Source organism: Musa acuminata, chromosome BXJ1-5 (assembly GCF_036884655.1).
Source record: "Musa acuminata AAA Group cultivar baxijiao chromosome BXJ1-5, Cavendish_Baxijiao_AAA, whole genome shotgun sequence".
NCBI lineage: Eukaryota > Viridiplantae > Streptophyta > Magnoliopsida > Zingiberales > Musaceae > Musa > Musa acuminata.
Genome location: NC_088331.1, coordinates 41198987 through 41221561, shown reverse-complemented (window position 1 = coordinate 41221561; position 22575 = coordinate 41198987). Strand labels below are relative to the sequence as shown.

The 22575-nt window shown below is 36.4% G+C and overlaps 2 protein-coding genes across 6 annotated transcripts; one reads left to right on the top strand and one right to left on the bottom strand.

Moving 5' to 3' along the window:
- Positions 1-47: 47 nt before the first annotated feature.
- LOC135674324 (uncharacterized) lies at positions 48-6650 on the top strand. The gene is made up of 8 exons (XM_065184071.1): positions 48-546; positions 631-732; positions 878-959; positions 1068-1087; positions 1186-1246; positions 4569-4627; positions 6055-6162; positions 6301-6650. The coding sequence occupies exons 1-8, from the start codon at positions 130-132 to the stop codon at positions 6355-6357; spliced, it is 906 nt and encodes a 301-aa protein (XP_065040143.1). The 5' UTR covers positions 48-129; the 3' UTR covers positions 6358-6650.
- Positions 6651-11373: 4723 nt separating this feature from the next.
- Positions 11374-15900, bottom strand: LOC135584500 (uncharacterized calcium-binding protein At1g02270-like). Of its 5 annotated transcripts, XM_065184066.1 has the most exons (11): positions 15776-15900; positions 15504-15695; positions 15313-15417; positions 15117-15222; positions 13381-13601; positions 13224-13300; positions 13034-13148; positions 12800-12925; positions 12297-12407; positions 12118-12225; positions 11374-11889 (listed from the first exon to the last, which is right to left on the bottom strand). In XM_065184066.1, exons 1-11 carry the CDS (start codon positions 15776-15778, stop codon positions 11644-11646), a joined length of 1410 nt encoding a protein of 469 aa, XP_065040138.1. In that variant the 5' UTR covers positions 15779-15900; the 3' UTR covers positions 11374-11643. The 5 variants fall into 5 exon arrangements, with proteins under 5 accessions (XP_065040138.1, XP_065040141.1, XP_065040140.1 ...); XM_065184069.1 differs by having other exon boundaries at positions 11374-11886; positions 15313-15411; positions 15504-15858; XM_065184068.1 differs by having other exon boundaries at positions 15313-15411; positions 15504-15857.
- Positions 15901-22575: the final 6675 nt, after the last annotated feature.

Sequence of the window (22575 nt, the reverse complement as noted above, 5' to 3'; positions counted from 1 at the left end):
AGTCTATGAATCGATGGAGCCTAAGACGACCGGACATGCTTACACTCACGGATCTGTGCCTCTTCGACCCGATCAATCCTACCATAGCATCTTTCGCCGCATTCTTTGGGTCGGCAGACCTCGTCGGGCATGGCGGCAGAGCTCCAAACCCTCGAGGCCGCCGCCGCTCCGGCCACCAAGAAGCGGAAGCCGAAGCACAAGAAGAGCAAGAACCCGAACAAGAGGGTCAAGCAGAAGGCGTCGCCCATGGCCGCGGCCAAGCCCCGGCAACCTAGTCAGAAGATGAAGAAGCTCTTCCGGAAGAGGGCCAGGGAGTACCACTCCGACGAGGAAGACGATGGTGACGTAGAGCGCGAAGAGGAGCCGTCCAGCGGCGACGAGGAGGATTTCGTTGTTAGAGATGATGGGAGCGGAGGCTCAGAAGGTGATGATGAGGAGGACGGGCGGGGAGCTCAGCATGGGATTACCAGGTTCGTGGGCGGTTGCAGGGCTTTCAGGGTTGCCTTTATGAAGATTATGAAGAAACATCTCCCGGACGATCCCCTTGTGAGCCTTGTTTTCGAGGAATTTGAATGGGTTCTACAAAAGGTGATTTGCCTTTTCTTAATTTTTTGGTAATCGTGTTCTTAGGGGCCAATACTATCTGCACACAAGAAACTCGTAGCGGAGAAGCTTGCAGAAGACGATGCAGAGCATAAGAAGAAGGGGGAGACGAAGAAGGAGAAGCAGCTGGTGGGTACTATTAGTTAGCTATCTTCTTTTCACTCTGTTGCTTGTCCTCTTCGCTCTACCTTAACTAGGAATTGGTAATTTAGGTATTTGTATTAGTTGAAGTTTTCATGTTGGTTGAAGTTTTCATTTGATGTATGTAATATAGGCAGCAGAGAATGGGCATATAAAGCCTGCTAATTTCTTGGATGCAAAGGAGAAGTTTCTTATTGGCGTTGCAACAAAAGGAGGTAGTGTATCTATTATGCCCGGATGGTGCCTTGTGTTGTTCTTTTAGTTACTCTTTTATTCTTAACTAAATTCCTCATCTTGCATGCTTGATTGTGGATCCGTTTCAGTTGTGAAGCTATTCAATGCGGTAAGCGAATGAACTTGCCTTTTTGTTTTGTGTTGCAGGTTATGTTTCTTGAGCTGAACTATTACTTTTTTCTGTTAACATTTAAATCCTTGGTGCAGGTCAGTAAGGCACAAAACGCTCAAGTTGGCTTGAATCCTTCAAAATCTAAAGATACAAAGGGTGTGGAATCTAAAATTGTTATTTGTTTCTTTTCTTTTATCCACTTTGTAGGTATCATATTTGGTTGTGTTCAGACAAGGTTGCTGAGTTTGATATTTACCCAGCTTCCAAGCTGTTAGCTTAGAGCTTAAGCTTCCTTTGTTTTGTTTTCAGTTGCATTAGTTGAATGTATTGTGCCTTATTAGAATAATTATACATCCATAGTAAAGAATACTTAGAGAAGATAATTTATTTCTTAGTCAAGAACAAGTTGATTTATAAGATATCTTCATTTCTCATTCATTTTTGCTTTCTTTGTAGCAAATGCTAAATTTTACACCAAAATATATACAATAGCATGCTACTTGAATAAAAATAAGTGATATAGTAACTTTAATTCTTGTTTAAATTTTTAATGGATTTTGTTAAAAATAGAAGTTTATAATGCAATAAATATTTTGCAGTTGCTGTTGTATATTAAATTGCCAAATAATAACATGAAGTAGTTCACTGAAGTTAGAAGATTGGTGTGGCTTATAAGGTAGTTTCTAATGACACATACAGAACTGTATGCTTTCTGGTCTCTGCTTCTTCTATATCAGGATGCAGAAGTAGGTTGAAATATGTTTGTCCTGCTTTTGTGTTTTTTGTTTTTTTTTGTGGGGGTGGGGCGTGGGAGTGGGTAAAAAACTTTTTAAGTGATACAATCTAAAAATCCTCACATTTTTAGCACCATGATGGTTGATATCAATTAATTAAATTGATGTCTTAGCAATCATGAGCAGGACATGCTACAGTCCAATTAAATGGCTGTTAATGAGTGACATTTATTTTTTAATTATACAGGCTCCATGTAAGTGCCTGTTTCATTGTTTCTTTCTGATGGTTGTTATGTTACATGTACACCATTAAGTACCTTCAAGCACAACACCTGTTGATATTGGAGAAACTTTAATTGCATGGGGCTGCATCAATATGGCCACTTTGCTGTAAAAGATAACTTCTAGCAATAGCTACAGACTGCCTTGTTACAAGGAAGCAACTGGTTTTGCAACCAACTTTTTATTTAGTTTCCCTATTTCTTTAGTTGACATATAATTTCTATTACTATTTTCTTCGATGAGTTCCAAATTACCAATTCTAAAAGGAGTACTATCTTTTTGAATGATAACTGCATGTAAAATATCCTGACTTTCTTTATTCAGTGATGTAAGGTCACAATAATTGATGCTAAAGACAAACAGAAATCTTGAAAGATGGAGTTGAATGTTCTGCTCACAATTAAAACTATTCAGTTCAAATATTATATATCTGCCTTGTTAACTGGGCATTTATCTGTTTTGTAAAACATAACAAAAGAAAGTATAAATAAATTGAATAAACATCTCTCATCTTTCTTGTTTAACACAGTGACAGTAATATTCATAAAGCATTAATTTATATCGGACAATGATTTAACCAAAAAACCAGATATTCTTGCAAGAAAAGGTGTGATATTAATCTACAAGGATATTGCCAAAATTTTGGCAAATTTTGGAAGAAGATTTGCTGCAAAAAAAAAAAACAAACAAAATTTGGAAGAAGATTGGGGTCTCTAGGATCCACCTTTTAAGATGAAATATATGTAATAGAAACTATGACTAGTTGCTATTTTGTTTTCTTGTAAAATATGATGTGCTTAGCTGCTTGAAGCTTTTTGATCCTATGCTTGACAATTAAAGTTTTTATCTTTTTCCCCTCTAGAAAATGCAAAAGTACGTCATTATATTTTGTAATAGAATCAAAAGGTGGAGACACTTTTATCATGCTGACCTTTGGGTTATGAATCGCAATTGGACTGTTAGGCTTATAGCAGCTAACACTAGTGATGCTTGGCTCATCATGTTTAGAAGATTCATGAAATTTGTAGGTCTTAAACATCTAAGACAATGCTTTTGATCCGTCATTTTTCTTTCTTCTTTAATTGGTTTGGTCTTACAATGCATCAATTTGTTGAAGCTGGTAATATATCTGCAAACAAGGAGATGCTAGAGTGACATTTAGGAAATTATTGATAATTAGAGTATACTATCTCCATGTAAGATCTAACCATGCCACATCTCTCATGCCGATTTTTCTTGTTTACATGTGAATAACTGGTGTGATCAATTGCCACTGGCATGACAGCCAGCACCTAACTTCTTCACCCTTGCACTTTCTAGAAATGGGACCCTGCATAACAGGGTAATAATTGGGTGATGGTATTTACACTTTCAATGCAATATGATAGATGAACAAGCCCCATTTCTCTAGACTACTAAAGAAGGAATGTAACAATGTAATTTAAAATGAAGTATTTAACTTTTTTTTTTTTAATCATCGTTTTGTTGCATGTAATCATTGCCTAAGACTGATGCAGTGCAGTTGAAAGTATGTAGATATTATCTTTGTTTTATAGGGGTCTGGTTATAGATGTCAATGAGTTACATAGCAACTGTGGTCAAGTATTCTTGAAAGGGTGGTTTAGTGGCATTGCCATCAAGTATGGAAACAGGATTATACCTATAATGTGGAGACTGAGGTTAATGATCATTTAGCTGAGGCGACTGGTCTGATAGTTTCTTTTCATAATTCTTCTGACCGGTTTAACCTGCAATTCTTTTTGTCTCTTCATAATTTGGTTCATTAAACCCTGTCTTAAATTAATATTGTAGTCTTTGTTACTCGACTATATCGACAAGTCTCTTGTTTATTGTTTTAGTCTGATGTTTTGTTATATGTTCTATAATTTATGAAATACTGATCGTATCTATCACTTGTTCAATTTTTGTATCCTTTGTCTTTTATAGCCTTCTTCGTAACTTTCTGTTTAACTAATTTGATAATTGTAGTTACTTGCTTTTCCTCTTGACTGATCAGGACCAGTCAAAAAACTGTTCAATTTTATCTCAAGTGTATAATAGGTAAATTCTTTGGTCCAGTATGTTTACATAATGGTATTAGCTGATTTTTCTAGGAAGCATCAGCTTGACATTATGCTTGGTAAATGTACATGCAAGGAAATTTTGATGGTATTGAACTTAAAACAGCAGTACATGATTTATTTAATTTGTTAGATGCAAAATGACCATTTTGAGTCACAAATACTTATGACATTGTCATTGCTTTGAGAAATTTCTGGACTTCATACTGGTTTATGTATTCAGTAGACTAAGTAATTTCCATAACAGTTATTTGTGAATTGCTTTTTTTTCAGTGATAATCAGCAAGCCACTTAAGTTTTTGAGGCATTGATACTGTTATGGTATTTTTCATATTGTGGCTTCTGGACTATAATGACCACGGTATCTTGTGATTGCAACAGTGTTGGCAAAACGAAGGAAACAAGCCTTCTTTTCAGAGCTGCAGAAGACAAATACACAGGTATGTGATAACTGTTGGTCATGCAATTCTTGTATGATATAGTTTATGCATGCCATGCACATGCTAATGCTTGTTCATTTTCTTTTCCCTTGGTTAGTTAACTAAAATGCAGCTGTTCTAACTTTTTGTTTGTGCATGTGGTCACTGTAGTAATGCCTAATTTTCTTTTTTCTATTTTGTTAGTTATATGGTTAATCTTTGCCGCCATCATGAAACTTCGGTTAGAATAGATCCTGTTTTTTGCTTATCTTGCATCAATGTAATAGCCTCAGATTTGCCAAGGACTTTATATCCTTTCCTCTTGAATTCAAAAAAAATATTTATTTTTTTAGTGTTTCATGCCTCAGAAACCATGCATTCTTTTAAGTTGAAGACCTGGTCAGCCTGTGATATTTGTGCTAGTTAACATGTAAAAAGGTAAATAACATCTCTTTTGCCAGGATGGATTTGGTGATCATTAAAAAAGAAACGTATTTGGGTCAGTTGAATTGTGTAAGTCCGATTTAATGAAAAATCTGCCAATTTCTGATTTTTATCCAGGATGTATAATCTTAATGAGGGGTTCAGAGACATGAGTTTCCATTCTTAGAATGCCATTTTACTAATACATGTTTATTCATTATAACTCGGTTATGTAGATATCCATAAAACGTAATGGCTTTCTTAAGTACATTTAGGTTTAATTTTTCTTAGTTTTGGTTGAACCCAATCTCCCTGCACGCATTGTCTTTTTCAAGAAGATGCTATTTGAAGTAGGCATTTTTTAACACTGCATAATTTGGTAGCTATTTGTATTGCTTGTTTAAGTTATCTATATAATGTTTACTGACACAGTTGATCATGAAATTGGAAGTTTTACGAAAATTCATAGTTTTTCTTAGTTTCCTTTTTTGAAAGTGACATGCATAGGTTCACATGGTCCTATTTTTACTGAAATTGGTAGCAATTTTTTTTCTGATTTAGATAAACATAGACTTTATGGAAATTGAAGAACTGCAATGTCTTGTTTGGTTACAAGTGTAAGGTCTGATATCGTTAGTGCTTCATTTGTAAGCTTCACCTTAATGACTGCTGACCCAACTATTACTCAGTTCTTCATTTGTAAACTTGACTATAAGGACTGCTAATGTGACCATAAGCCGGTGCTTCATATATAAGCTTCACTTAGAAGACTGTTAATCCAACTAGCTCTGGTGCTTTTGGGAAATTGGTACCTCTATTATAGGTTTGCTTTACTGAAAAGAGTTTGATGATTCTGAGAGCAAATAAACATGCTTCTTTTGATCCTTCTTTGGGTTTTGATCTCTCTTGGGTTGAAGAGTCATGCTTATAACCATTGGTTACTTGTAACTTCCTAGACTCTCCATTTCTCTTTCCTGATAAGTTATTTTGTCCTGTTTAGAACATTAACTTCGTGGTTTATGCAGGCCTCTAATTCTAGGAAGGAAGAAAAAAGCAATGTGACCGGGTGGGCTCCATTACGTGACAGTTACATGCTTACAAGTTCGAAGTTGAAGGACTGGGACAAAATGGCAGTATGAACACGAACCGATAACTTATGCTCTCCGTTTTTTTTTTTTCCCCTTTAAGCTGTTTTCTCCCTTAATTGTTAAATAATCCTTCATTAACATTCTTTCAAATGCTTACTGGACATCTTTCCTTCCCTTATGCAGGAACCTGCTGCTGTGGTTGGTCAGGAGCATGAATCATCAGAGAGTTCCGATGAATAAGAACATGAAGATATTGGTTAAATACACTTTAATGCTACTAAATATGGGAGCCAACGATATATTTTATTCTTAGATTCTACCCTCTTAGTATGGTATGTGATCTTTCGTCGTCCTCTTTGCTGAGCCTAAGTGATCGTCTTGAGTTCCATCTATCGGTAAAAATGAGAGAACAAGGAAGAGGTGTAGACGTGGCTTTTACGAATGACCTGAGCAATGGAAGCCAAATTTTAGGATTTCTTATCTTGTGATATTTAATTTTCATTTTCCTTGCAAAGAAATTAAAAAATTGGATATTTTTCTCGCATTTTGTTATTAGTCCAAATGCATGCTCTGTTGTCCGTCCAAATGATCTGTACCGGACATGGATCATGCGTGGTCAGCTCTAAAGTTTAGACTGTTTGTATTAGATCTAATAACCTGGCCTAACTTTTCAATCTTTATTTCTCTTCTATTTCATATAACTTAATATCTTTCAGTGCAACGGAGGAGACACGATCGATGCACACACCACAGTAGTAATACTTTAAAATATGGTTATATATATATATGGGTGGAAAGAAAGAGGATAGAGAGAGCAAAGGAATTTTGGTGGCCAATAAGGTTCCAGGCGAGTTGATGAAGACGGAGTGTCCCAATCATGTTGTTGATGCATCTATCGAAGTGTGTGTGGTGTAATATCACATTCTTGAATGCAGAACAAATTGGCCACTATTTCCCAGTCTCCTACTGCTCCCCGGGAAATCTACTGCCCTCGGTCATTGGAATATGGACATCAGCAATCTATGATGGCATCCAGATAGATAGCAGAAGCAGACATGTAAGCATCATTATTGATCCACATCATCTGATCTTCCCCATTGGGAATCGAAGACGACACACTTCTCTTATCTAGCAAGAGAACACACGCTGAGGAACGCCTCCGCAATGAAGCAGTGGAGGTCCGACGGATTGAGCACCACGTAGCAGTAGACCAGCTCTTCCATCTCCTCCCAGTCCCTGACGCCGCCGTCTCTTATCATCTCGAGTATCGACTTCCTGAAGTCGGCAAAAGGGTCGACCGAGTACTTCACCGCGCAAATGCTCTCCCTCAGGTCGCCGCGCACGTCGCCGGGCAGCCTCGCCGAGAAGCTAATGTTCATGGTGGAGCATCTCCCAGCCGTCCTCCTCCTCCTCCTCCTCCTCCGCTCCTCTCTCGCACCCCCAATGCCTCCGTTTCCCATTGCCTGCGCACCTGTCATGTTGCGAACAGCCAGCCTACTCGAATGATAACAAGATTTATATGCAAGCCGGTGTCGAGGGTGGGTACTGCTCGGTAACCATCATGAGCCGTGGTGGCGTTCACTGCAGAATCATGTGGGTTTTGCTACCTGGGTAATGATGCCAATAAATAAGACAGCGGAAGAGATAGGGTGCTGCTCCATTGCAGTCTGCAGATCGTACGGGATCTGCTTTTGTTTGTGTCATTATCTTCATCGAGCTCTCTAAGAAAATATAGTAAGGTTGCTCTATTACAATATAACTGTATGTATGCTACTGTCATTGGATTCACGTAGGTAGGGTTACAAAGAAGAAAACAGGTCTCATGTGTCCTTCTCTCTCATGCTACTATGTGACATTGCAGTGCTAACTTCCGCTCATGCAATAATTGTGCGTGGGGCAATCACGAGCATGTGCTGAGTCGGCTTTGTTGGGAGGCATTCAATGAATCCAGAGATACCCAAAGCACTCTCTCACTTCTTTGGCAGTTGGTGGGTGAACTTATCATAGATAAAAATTTTATTGATTTATGATACTTACTCTAATAAGATTAATATGCATATGAGTCATGAGTCTAGACTATCAATTATTTAGGAGTGTGATCTTCCCTTATGAGGTAGGTAAATCAGATTGAGGAAGAAATAATATTTTTCTAATTTTCAATTATTTTTATTTATATTATTTTATTTTCTCATTTTCGATCCTAGTTCTCGATAAGTGGCACCATAGCCACAATATGTTTTATTTGTTATTGTCGATCCTAATTTTTAGAGGAGATAATTATGTGACATGGAGTGCGAAAATAAAAACTTGGTTTCGATACAAGATTTATGAAAAATTATCGAACAAGACTATGATATAGCCAGAGCCACCAAAGAAGATTAAAAAAAATAATTTGCATGTCCATTATTCCCTTCGATAATTAGTTGATGAGATTATATATATATATATATATATATATATATATATATATATATATATATATATATATATATATATATATATATATATATATATATATATATATATATATATATATTTCAAATTTCTACTCCAACAAATTCTAAGGAGGCTTAGGAGATCTTAGAATAAGAGTATCATCACATCTCTAAGGTATTGATCTCAAAACTCTTTTAAGAAATTTTAAAAAATTATTTATGAATAGAAGTGAAGTATATTTTTCATGAGTTATGAAGATAGTAAATCGGATGAGAAATTAATTTCTGATAAAATATTAAAAATATTTCAAGAAGTCTCTCTAATAGATCATGTAGAATCAATAGGTTCTATCTAAGTTAAATGTTAGTGAATTATTTGATTCTTTATGATCACATGAGATTAGACTGAATAGATCTTGAGATACTTACACAACATATATAAATGTAAAATAAATTAAATATTTTCAAAAAAATAAAAAAAATAGTGAAGTTAAAAAAAATAAAAGAATGATGTTGTAGTTGTGGTGCAAGAAAGAGATACATCAAATAATCAGAGGAACTATGACCCGAATGATCAGACAAAAAATATGATCACATCGAAAGATTTTGCTAGCTAATTTTGTAGGGGGAGATGATAAATCTGAAAATTTATTTTTTACATGTCAATTTATTAATAATGCACCAAACAAATGGGATTTGACTATCAAAGTAGAGTATGATGATAAACTTAAATGGTTCATTGCTTGTAGAGACAGATCATGATATGACTATATTAAAATAATTTTTTTGACCTTTTCAAGTTTAGTTCAGAAATTGATGTTAGTTTTACTATGAAGATGATGATATTATAGCACTAGATGATGACGATGAGTTGTGTAATATAGTTTTTAATTAGCATTTTAATTTTTTTTAGAATTAATATTTAGTTAAAATTTAATGCTAGTATTGAGTTAGACTTAAATATGGATAATATATGCTCTGCAACTTCAATGTCAAATTGAAGTTTTTCAGAAGAAGCTACTGCAAGAAAGGTATGATAAAAAATTCTGAAAAAAAATATTAATTTGCTCAAATTGAAGAACTCATGAATTTAAAAAAAAAGAAGCAAAACAAAAAATTGATTCAGAGAGATTGAAGAATTCATATCTTTTAGAAAGATAAATTGAGTGAACACTCAATTAATAGTTTCAAGTGAAAATTATTTTCTGATAAGCCTACGATTATCACTTCGAATTAGCTCGGTTTATCGGAGATGCTTGAAGCATAACAAATTAATATACTATAGTAAAAGAGATTAACCTTTATCATAGGAGAATTTTTTATTTTGAAAAAAGAAACCCCTAACATTATAGGGGTGTGTTAAGATAATATTAATGATCTAAATAATTTGAAGCCCTTTAGATAAGAGTTCTATTGATTTAAAATATCTACTCTAGATAAGACTACCATGAATTCTAATATGTCTCCCCTTATAAGATACTAAGTCAGATTAAGGGATGAGTAATTGAGGGAGGAGCAACAGATGGAAGATAGAGTATTGGTTGAGGGTTTGTAATCATTTTTTCTAATAAAGTTTTTATTTTAAATTATTTTGATTCTTTCATTGGTGTTTAGATTTTGTCTCCTCTCGTTTTTTGATTCTGATTCTCGGCACCACCATATACTCGAAAGAGGTTAGCCTTCTGCTTATTTTACGATGATCACAAGGGGAGTCATTGGAAGCGAATGAATTGTTTCTTCCGATAAGAGGTTTCCTTGGGCAGCTGAGATCATGAATGCTGGCCTCCCGCTGCACCTATTTTTGGCCGAGGATTTTTCGTGGATTTAAGCTTCTCACATCTTCCGGGAGGGTGATAGCGAGCGTCAATCGTGTTGCTGAGCTGAGGAGGAAGAGAACCTACGAGGACGGTCCTGAATTCGGATCCTATATTATAATATAGTATGATTGCTTGCTTTGCACATTGCATGCCGGTTTTCGGAGGACAAGTCAAGTATTAAAAGACAAATAAGTGCTGAATCATGTAAAAATTATGATATATTGATGCATTGAATGGCTGGTCGGCTCATTCGAGTTCTCTAATTTCAAAGATGATCTGTCACGTACATCATCAATCGAGATCGGTGGGCGTAGAATTCGTAGACGTAAGATTTCCTCTTCTTACTTATTAGATTTTGATACATTGTTGTAGCCATTATCTCAGAATCTTTTTTTTTTTATTGTTCATCAGTTTCGCTGCTAAATCCTCTTTTGATGTGTCACCCTTTCATCTCTGAATCCGAACTCATGTTTGCTGGGGCTCATCCACTGATGATTGCAGAGGATTGATTTATCACGCTCCAACCAGCATTGCCAAGAACTGTGCGTTCCTTGAGATCAATCGGCTCCGAAAGTGCAGTCACTTGTGTCGAATTCAATTACACAATTCGTTGTAGAATGCTACAAATCTTAAGTCGAGGATAACAAAGAGAAGGGATGATGCAGGTGCTATGCTTTTGTCCGAGTTGACGTACACCGAAGGGAGTGAGGAGGGCCCCACTAGCTCCAAGCCATGGGTGAGTGGGCCCTACTACCCATTGTCGCTGGGCGGGGGCAAAGCGTGGGATGTTTTTAACGCTTTCTGCACTCAGGTGTGACCAACTTAGACCTTAAAATACATTTTATAATGATATATATATATATATATATATATATATATATATATATTATATACACTAAATTGTATTTAAAATGATAAATATGACAACACTTACAATTGTAAATATACAAGTGGATTTAAAATGATACATATAGGAAATTTGTCGGACAATTGACAGAAAAAGAGGCAAAACTATCGCATAATATAATTGCGGAGGCCATGTCATCACATAGAGAATGATAACTTATTCATTACAGGTGACAGAAAAGAAACAAAACAAAATTCTCAGGAGAGTGGCAAGGCTCGTTGTACATTTGCCATCTCATGTTCACATCTTTACCTTGTGTTTGTTTGAGCTGTATATGATCAGAGATTTTCCTTCTTCCAGTTCTGCAAGCTTTGATTTATATTGAGGAGGCACTGCTTCCGGATGTAGTCGCACTCCCGATCAGGGATTAGCAAACTGGCCCGCCACAAGGCATCTTTACAGGGGAAAACACGACGGTCAGCGGGGCATGGTCGGAGAGAGAATAGTTTTCCGGCCACATCCCTCTCTCGACTTCCGGAGGGAAGAGGACTGCGTCCTTCACGTCGAAACCAAAGGCCTGCTGCTGCTGTTGTGTCTCTCCACCTGTTATCTTGGTTCCAGATGCTGTTTTCTCCTCAGGTTGCTCCGAACATTTTGGATTCCATATTCGCTGCTGCAGGAGCAGTTCATCAAGTAAGTTTCAGTGGAAAGGCAGGTCCAACGTCTTAGAAAGCCAATAGCAAGTGGTAGAAATTTCATTTCCTTGAGGTCAGCAAAGGTTAAAAAATGGTAAAGTGTTGATCGAACTAGTTTGATGACGCGGTCGAGGGGACTCAGTAGAGTACTAATCAGAAGAGCAGTTTGCAACCATGAAATAGACGTCAATGGCTTGGGAGCATACCAGAAATTCTACGTAGTCCACAACACCATTTCCATCAGTATCAGCTTGAACCCATAGAACTTTTGTGTCTTCAGAACTAAGGCCATCAGGATGACCAGACAAACCAAGCTGTATCAGTTTGAGGTGTTAAATTCTTCATGGTTTCGAATATATCAAATTCAATGAGAAGCACTCGATACCTGATAGAGTGCCTGACAGAAACCTGAGTAGGTAATGTAATCGCCGGGACTGTCAATTTGAAGGAACGCAAATGCACTGGTCTCTGTAAGAGAAGCTGCTCGCAAAAGATACTTTAACAAGAAACATTTCATGTCAGCTTCAAGCAGACAAAATTTGAAAACGATTAAGGTGAAATTTGAGTTATACATGTGTCGAGCATTAAAATGATTTCAAGTCCTGTAAAAGAATTGCGGAACAACTAGCGGCCTATGATTTCAGTATTTATATATTAACATATTTCCCTCCAGGGAAAAAAATGTAATATAACTTTATCATAGTATGTTCAAGACAGAGGAACAATTCGTGTCACTGAATGATGAAAAAGCTCTTCCTACGGCCATAGGTTAAGCTGAAATATCAGTTCCTCATCTGCAGTTTCTTTACCTCCTAAGAAGATTATATATTATATGCTGCAGGAACAATTTCTCAGTGAGTGAAAGGATGTATAACAAGAAGTATTCACCTTAATAATGCCAAATACTGCTTCGTTCCAGCTAGTTCTCAGTGGTTTCCTTTGCTTATTTGGATTAAGAAGCCATATGAAATCAACTCCGCAGATGTTCCCACGATGATTGCGGTGGCTAATCCACTGCAAGCAAAAAGCAGCAAACACAGAGAGAATGTCAGCCAATGAGTAAGAAGTTAACAATGTCTTGCAACGAGAGCGTTGCAAGAGTAATAGAAAAAAGACCACCACCTTGTGGGCATCAGCCTCACTATCGGTGTACTGATGAACGGTATCATATGATGATATAAACCCTTGGGACCGAAGAAACTTGTAAACATGCCCACGTTTGCTTCCATTCCAATCTCTGGAAAGTAGAACAGAAGATAAGCAAAATTCATGTTATTCGACAGTAGTAGATGTATGCGTGTGTGGTACTCACCCACATAGTATGACAGGCATTGGTTCAAGATTATGCTCTTTCTGGTATGTTTCTATATACTGAAGGATCTTGTATACCTGGCAGTGATAACTCTATAAGAAGGTTGTCATAGAGACAAAAAAGGGAGAGAACAAATGCCAAGAAAGAGAAAATCTACCTGTTGCAAACGAACTATACACAAGGTAGAATCATGAGGGAATAACAGATGGGTATTCACAATGAGCAATTGTTGCCGAATGCTGCTGTTTTGCCCATGCCAGAAAGGAACAACCGATTCCACATCTAAGAGCTGAGCAACACGATCTCCAAAGTCATTGAAGAGCAACTCCCGATGGTTTAGAATCCTGAAGTAGTCCCTGTGAACAGCAGTGAGGAGACCTGCACATACAAAAAAGATAAATCTCGTCTAATCAGCCAATGAAGGCAGGAGGCAAGACTCTGCAACATATTGTTCATATATTGCACATTCTATGGTGCTTTCTTTTTTTTATCCTCTGATGCACTTGGTCAGGAGGCTATCTAAATAAGATTTCAATTGTCAAAAGCATGAGAGCAAGTGACCAAATATATGTTTTTTTCTCGTTAATGAGCAGTCTAAGTTGATAAATATAATGAATTAGGAAAATGTTGGGATTCACAAGTATTTTCTGAAGTCCTTAATTCAAGAAAAGTTTAATTATATGTTGCTCGGAGGACAAGTTTACTCGAAGGATAAGTTGAAGAGATTCAAATTTGGAGAAAACTTCTGCATTAAGAAAAAGATATCTTCTGAAAACCAATGATTGATTAATTTGTAAAGACCTATTAAGTACTCTGAGGATATTCTATATATATTTAGAGACGTTAAATAAAAAAATTCTTAAAAGGGCTTGAAAAATTGTCTTGGGCTAGGACTTATCCTAACGGGGTTCTCTTTTCTTGTATTTTTTGTTATTCTTGAACTTTATTCACTTTCTTTATACGGAGGCGAAAGATTCTAAACAACATAAATCATGTGTGTTACTTTTGATTTTGTCTGATTTTATTGATATCATGTTCTTATTTGCCCACATCAAAGAGAGGTCAAACTAAAATATTCTACAACTAATATTAGTTTGGACCAAGGTCTATCGTATTGTACTGTACCGGTGTTTCGACCTGGGCTCGGTACCGGTACGGTACGGTATACCGCTCGGTACACCCAGGTGTACCGAGCACTGTAGCACTGCTGGCCTGTCGGACCGGTACAGGACGGTCCGCGTACCGCTGGCCTGTCGGACCAGTACATACCGCCCGTATCGGACGGTACGATCCGGTACGGCAAATCTTGGTTTGGACCGTGATTACCATAAGATCAGTGAAGTTTCATTGTTTCCAAGCTGTTGGACATCCTAGCCTTAATGAATATAAATCAAGATATATCGAGAAACAAAGACATTTTTCATCTTTTTTAAAGCAGAGAATATTTAACAGAGAGAGAGAGAATCAGCTCTGCTGGTCAGTAAACCTACCAAATTAAACTGTTATGTTTTTGAAGAAGATAAAAGTGAATTAATTAATATAAAAGGCTACATTACTGTCATTTTATGATTGTAGGAAGAATATACCACAATAATTGTCAAGAAACTTAAAAAGGCAAATGTAGAACTTTAGGATGATAAAGTTAGAAAATTCCAATCACCATAATAAGTAAACTCTATCATTTTCAAGTGTATCATCAACCCACTATATTACAGGTAGGAATAATAAGGAATAAAGCAATTAGGTCTCCTTTCTTATGAAAAAAGGAGACCCAAAGCCGCAGAAAGCAAGAAACTACCCGTATCACTGCCTTCAATCAACTCATCTTTCGGCAAGCAAGAAACGTCCTTTTCCACAAAAAATTGAACCAAATTTCACCGAAGCAATACATACCATCGCCGCGATTGTTCGTCCGGGCGAGCTTGAAGCTGACATAGCCGGCGTCCCCCAGCTGCTTCTCATACATATTGACGAGCTCGTCGTTCCCCAACCAAACCTCCTAAACCAATTCACGCCAACCCGGTCAGATTCACAAAATCCCTCGTCGAACAATTGATTCTGTTCTTAAATTGAACGGCATTGATCTCACCTGAAGGCAAATGATAGAGGAACGATCGCCCAATAGCCTGTCGATTATACTTTTGTTCCGGCTCAACCAATACGCTCTGTATTGACTTTCCCTGCAACTCTGATCCTGTCACCCACAATCACTCAGAAAACCCCAAGGGACAGAGATCGCACGCCCGAAAGAAATTCCCAAGCCGAGGCATCCCATCTCACCTCCTCACTGATCCGCTTATAGATGGGCGCAAGAATGTTGAAGGTGGTGCAGGTGACGCAGCGGTCCGAGCGCACCGTCGAGCTGTGCCCCATTCCTCTCCTCTTCTTCTTGATGCTGCTCGTCCTGTTCGCCCACCGGCCCCGCTTGCGCTTGTTGCCGCTGCCGGACTCATAGTTCCGTTCTTTCCTGCTCTGCATTCGATTCCAAACGCAACAACACTGATCAAGCAATCTATCAGAAGGAGATGGAAGAGCGATTCGATTCTTCGCACCATGTTAGACTTAGACCGAGGCGAAGGAGTTGGAGAGCGAGAGAGGCAAAACAAGAAGACGACTGTAACGGAATAAGACAACGGAACGGAAATAACAGTGGGGAACGCGATGGCGTTAACGATTCTTGACGTGATATATATCAAAAAATGGAACGATAGAGAGAGAGGAGGCGATTATATATACCACTGCCCTTTCGCAAGACGGACAAGCAATAGGAGGGTGACGTCCGTGAGCTCTGTGAGCCGATCGTTCCAGATCCAACGGCCGTAATTTTCTTAAATTATATAAACAAGTTTTACACGTGGCGCTGAAGTACTGGCGTTTCATTCGGCGACTACAGCTCGGTAGCCAACCCGGGCTTGTTAGTGAACGGCGCTGGGGTCCACGACGTGGAGATTATCCATCGACAGCCACGTGTTGAACGTGAAGGGGTCAGGTTGTCGTCATCGGGGTATCACATGACGGTGGGATATGCGCGTGGGGCCCTGGCGGTCGACGATGATGGGAGGATGATCGACGCGGGCATGACGCAGATCTGACGGACGAGAACTCGTGGGGAGAGTGTCCGTGGGACGTGTAGCGAGCGGTTCAACGATGACACGGATGGCGAATATAACGCTGAGCCAACACGAACACGGACGAGGATACCTCGCTCCAGTCTCATACCCAGTAAATAATTTTATCGTCTTATATGCAAATTACTGTCGATATATATATATATATATATATAATTTATTAGAAAATTATTTTAGTAATAAATATTTTACCATATGATACCCTCCGATTTAGTTTTTAATAGACAACATCCTTTTTAACTAAAATCCTAATAATGGTTTGAATCGGTTAGATGGATCTACAAATTGATTCGATCCGGATCTTGATTCAGATAGATTGATTTAATCGAATTTATCGATTTAAATGATAAAGAGGATTACACTCGTGAGTTACATTGAACGAGTGTAACCATGGTATAGCTGGCAATGAACTCCTATACTCTCCGATGATTTATACTCAATAATAATTTTATCGATAATGATTTTTGCAAGCACTAGCAACGTGTCGTGGAAGGCAAGTGTTCCCTTCCTCAACGAGTTCTATCCACAATCAACACCTTCAACCATTACCGAGCCCTCAAAGGTAAACTAAAACCTTCCACCTTTCCTTGCTCTACGAGGGCTATCTCTTGTCTCTCGTAACCCTCGACAACTATCACTGTATATAGTGTAGGTTTTAATATGTATACCAAATAAATATATTTATCAAATATAATTTAATTAATTTATTCATGCGTGTGCAATTCCTAATAGGATTAGATCACATATCCAAACATATTCTTTGCACTATGTTTTGTTATAAGAGTAAGGTTTTATCATCTCAATAGAAATTTAGATATCCATCACAATAGACATTTAGATATCAATATCAATACGTTAGCTTCCTAACTTTATCTGATTGAAAGCATATTAGACATTTTATGGATTAGATTTATGAATTACCTGAACGAAACATATCAGAATTGCTAACGCTGCCTTTGACTTCATCGAAGAAAAGGAACTTCTCAAGTCTATTGGATCAACTTCGTGATATGTCACATATACTTCATCCTAATGAGATGGAACAATTTCAAGAACAATCCTTGTATTATGTATTATGGATAAATGGATAGTGCTTTTCAAAGATCATTTTTCTTGTATTATGTCATGTTATCTCTAGGACAAATGGATAAGTTTTGGTTTTAATTTGTTCTCGAGAAAGCTTCAAGTTTAATTCCTTTAGCATTTTGCTTGATTAGAATGTAAGGATTATGAAGTCACATGTTTCAAGTAGTAATATGTATATTTTGAATTTCTCTTTTTTTTCCCTAAATATTGGATATAATGTCTCATATTTATAATGTTTACTTTTGTATATAAATAGAATAGCATTATTATATATATTTCTTAATATATTGCATTTCTTAATTATTTATAATAATCATTATTAAGTTATATATAGCTAATTAATTATTTTTATAGATGTGAAGTAGATGATGCCTATGTCACCCCCTCCTTCACCACCCCATACTTCATCAGCCATGATATCACCCTCTCCACATTATATAGTTAATAATCGTAGTTACATTGATCATTTTACATATATATATATATATATATATATATATATATATATATATATATATATATAACCAAGTGCTAGGAATTAAGGTCACATGATTCTCATTTCTCTTAGATAGTATCATGTATATGTGCTTGTTGGACATACAACACATATTTCTAACATTCATAAATATCGATATGTCATTTATAGTATTTTGAAACATTGGACTAAGGGATGCACTTTCAAGTTTGGTGGCGTCCCATTTGAGTTTAGCCCGACTAATATTATTTTAATTTTGAGGGTTCCAAACTATGAATAAGTGATGGATGTTGAAGCAATAACTTTGGATTATATGTTTAAAAAATACTTTAGAGATTAACTACTGAATAGACAAAATATAAAAGATATGATGTGTAAACTAGCTTCAAGTAATAATAGTGTCACATCATCAACTTTTGTCCATTGTATATTTTATATATTTATGTTTATATTTTATTTTATCAAATAAATTATATTTTACCTCTTATGTCATTAACCTTTATCAATAATTTGGATTGATTGACAAATTACAACTGGGCAATGATTGTTCATTCTTGCCTCACCTTTAATATTTCAACTATTGGTGCTTAGATAAAAAAAATTGAAGCTACATCATGATTGGATATCTCAAAAATATTGATTATAAGTTAAATCTCATTTTAACATATATATATATATATATATATATATATATATATATATAATAAGCCTAATATAAATTACTTTTAATCTTATGTTTACTAATATTTTGCCAGTTATGGCTATGCGAGCATATCGAATAAGAATGCACCAAGCATATAAAAAATATGAGAATGAAATCAAAAGATTACATAAGATACTTAAAGATTATGAATTTGACTATCTCGTGACCCTAGGCCTCAAGGAAGTTGATATCTTAAACGATGATCCATTGCCTTTCGCGTTTTGCTATACCTAACATTTGAAAGGATTGATGAAGGTTACTCTATCAAATGTTCATATGATGTATAGGATTAAAATATATCGAACCTTAAAACATAACAATATTTCTTTAGGAAGAGAAAGTTACCTAAAGGAATATATAACATTAGAGATAAGTAAAAGAAAGTTGAGGCATCTAATAATAAGGTAGAGAGTCGATTAGCCCTATAGTAGGTTGAAAGAGAAAAATAACAAAGGTGAAGACACTAATTGTATTTATAATATAATTACTTTGATTATATATACTAATATTTTTATTTTATAGATTTATAAGAAGATAGACAACAATGAAGAAGAGGCTACCAATTTAGCTTCAAAACTCAAGAATTTATAGTAAATTTTTTAGATAATTTGATTGTTGAATTAGATGTTCTATAACTGATTGAATTATCATTTGTTATTTGTAGAGTAAGTTGTTTAGCATTTTGGAAAGATGGCACATTTATGTGTAAATTTGGTCATTATTGAATGTGGGTGAGTATACTGACTAAGAGGTTCTAGATGCAACAAAAATTTTGGCCATCATTATTTTTGTGTAGTGGTTTTAAGGAAAGCGAATGTATATTTATATGTTAACCATTAATTTCTTTTAATTTTTGATGGATTGATTAATATTTTATTAATTTTCAATTATAATGTGCATATTGTTCATTTGGGATGAAGAATTACAATATCAGTTATAAAATGATCCTCAATGGCTCGATACAATATATTTTGTCCTACCTTTTAGCGACAACCATTTGCATCTGATGGTGATAGGCCTTTAGGAGAATATGTATTTTTATTATAACTCTTTCTCACAAAAATCACATTCCAATATATTTAGATTAATGGTAAGTATTCTAATATGATTAGTTATCTAATAATATATATTTTTTATATTAATTATTTATTTATTTTCAAACAAGTGTAGAATTTTAAGAAAATGTTTGTTATTGATTTTGTTGAATCTTAGATTTTGATGATGAAATCAATTGATGAGTTTATGATCCAATGAGTATTCGAGAAAAGTAATATAGGACTAACTTCGATCAAGAAAAAGGTAAATTAATTGAAGTAGGAGAATCAAACATTGGAACGAAGTGGATCGTGTCAAAAATCGAGTATCAAGCCAGAAGGATCGAGTATTGTGCCAACATCGGATGTTATGGAGGTCAGCATGCCGATGGATCAGGTAATACATTGAAGGAAAGGATGACGTACTGGAAGTTCGGATGAACTATCGGATAAACCAATACTATATTGAACAACATAGGATTAATGATTGTAATTGTTTATATCTTGATCGAAGTTGTTTAGAGTTTAATTGAGTTGGTTTTGAGTGTAACCATATCAACTTGATTAAGGGTCCATTGGGCCTAAGTAGGACTAAATTGAGCTTATTGGAAGGCCAATTCAGTGACCTAAAGTTGGATCAGGTGGTAGAACCACTTGTGAGCTGAAAAGTACTGAGTGTACATTTTCGAAAAACCCGACAGTGGTACTGCTAGTGTCAGGCGGTGATACCACTAGTGTCAGTACTAGCGATAGTACTATCAAAACATAGTCTTCTAGATTGTGTTAGGTGATGGTACCACCCAAGCATGTAGTGGTACCACTAGAGCCCGGTCTCCTAGGCTTTGTTAGGTGGAGATATCGCTAGTATCCAAAAAACTTGAGGGTAAGACGTTTTTGCTTCATTTTTGAAGCTATTTGTGGCATATAAATATCTCACTTATTCTTGCTTGAGATTGCAAGAAAATAGTGATTCTAAGTATATAAACTCTATTGAAAGTATTGAGTTCCTCTTCCTTAAGCTTATAAGTTCTAAGGGAGGTGTGAGGATTACTTATAAAAAAGAGTTATAAAGGTTCTCTCTTAAGCTTGTGAAAAGGAGAAAAGAGTTATAACAAGGTATTGATCTCCATCCATTGAAAAGAAGATTATTAGTGAAAGTCGATGGCCTCTTTTGAATCATAGATTTTGATGATAAAATCAATTGATGAGTTTATGATCTAATTAACGTTTGAGAAAAGTGATGTAAGACTAACTTCGATCCTGGGAAATCAAAACGATTGAAGTAGAAGAATCAGACGTTGAGCTGGACTTAGAGATAGGGCATCGAGCCAGAAGAATTGGATATTGCCCTAAGATTAGATGTTGTAAGAGTCAATATGCCAATGGATCAGGCAATACACCGAAGGAAAGCACAATGTGTCAGGAGTTTGGATGAACTAATGATATATCGGACAACGTAAGATTTATGTCTTGATCATCATAGTTTAGGTCTTAATTGAGTTAGTTTTAGGTGTAACCATGCTAGCTCAATTAGGGGCCCATTGGGCTTGAATCAGGGCTGATTTAGGCTAATTGGAAGGCTCATTCAATGACCCACAGTTGGGTCAGGTGGTGGCACTACTAGAATAGGTGATAAAACCGCTTATGAGTTAGAACGTACGAAGTGTACATTCCGAAAGACCTGACCATGGTACCGCTAATGTCAAGCGATGGTACCACCCAAACTAGCGATAATACCGCTAGTACATGGTCTTCTAGAGTGTCATACAGTAGTACTACCCAAATTAGGTGATGGTACCGCTAGTGCTTAGTGCTGCAGGTGATGGTATCGCCCAGCATTGGCGGTAGTACCGCCAGGACCCTGAAAACCCAAGGATGAAATTTTTTTGGCTCCATTTTTTGAAGTCATTTAAGGCCTATAAATACCTCGAAAACTTTAAATGACTCGACCAATTACGTTAAGCCCGTAAAGATAGGAAACTCTTGTCAATCACAACTCCTTGTGATTCTTGTCTTATTCGACCTTTGAACTACTATGGCCTCGAGTGACTCAACCAACCATGGTGTTTGGTTAAGTCATCACCATCGTTACAAAGTATGATTTGATAATATGCCCTTGAGTGATTCGACCAAACATACCATGTCCTCAAGTTACTAGTGATGTCTCTATGTCATATGCAAGATAGCAAATCGTGATATAGATGAGTCTCAAGTGACTCGAACAACTTAATATATATCGAGAATCAGTCCCTACCTATAACAATGGAGGGCCACGCTAGTCAATCTAATTGCCCTCATATTTACCGACTTAATATTATCGAAAGAGATGAATTTTGATTTGGTCTCCTAATGTGATGTATCTATCACACACACACACACACACACACACACACACACACATATATATATATAGTAGGTGTACAAGCAATCACAGCAATCTAACCAGATAATCATGGATCACATCCTAATGTGATCAGGCACGAGGAAGTGAGCTTAGTCACTCACATCAAAATATAGCGACACATCTCCATGCTCTGTGATCGTCCATCTCATCCTCGTCGGTTTCGTCTGCATCTCGGTGCATCTCCATGCATTGCGATCATTTGTCTCGGCCTCGTGAATCCCGCTATTGCCTCCATGCTCTCTTTGTGCATCCTTGTGTAATTATAACTTAATCACAAGCACACAAGTATGATAATAAATGATAAATAAAGTGGAGGCCCGTTGACCCCAATAATAATAATAATCACATCATATGGACACACATTACATGGTCCATGATCATCTGTCTACATCATACATCACATGTACACATCATTATATATGACTACTAGATAAATAATAATAGTTAATTAAAACTTTTAATTAACTAATATTTTTTAAAATTCAAGACATATAGGAATTTTTTTTAATTATGAGGGGTATT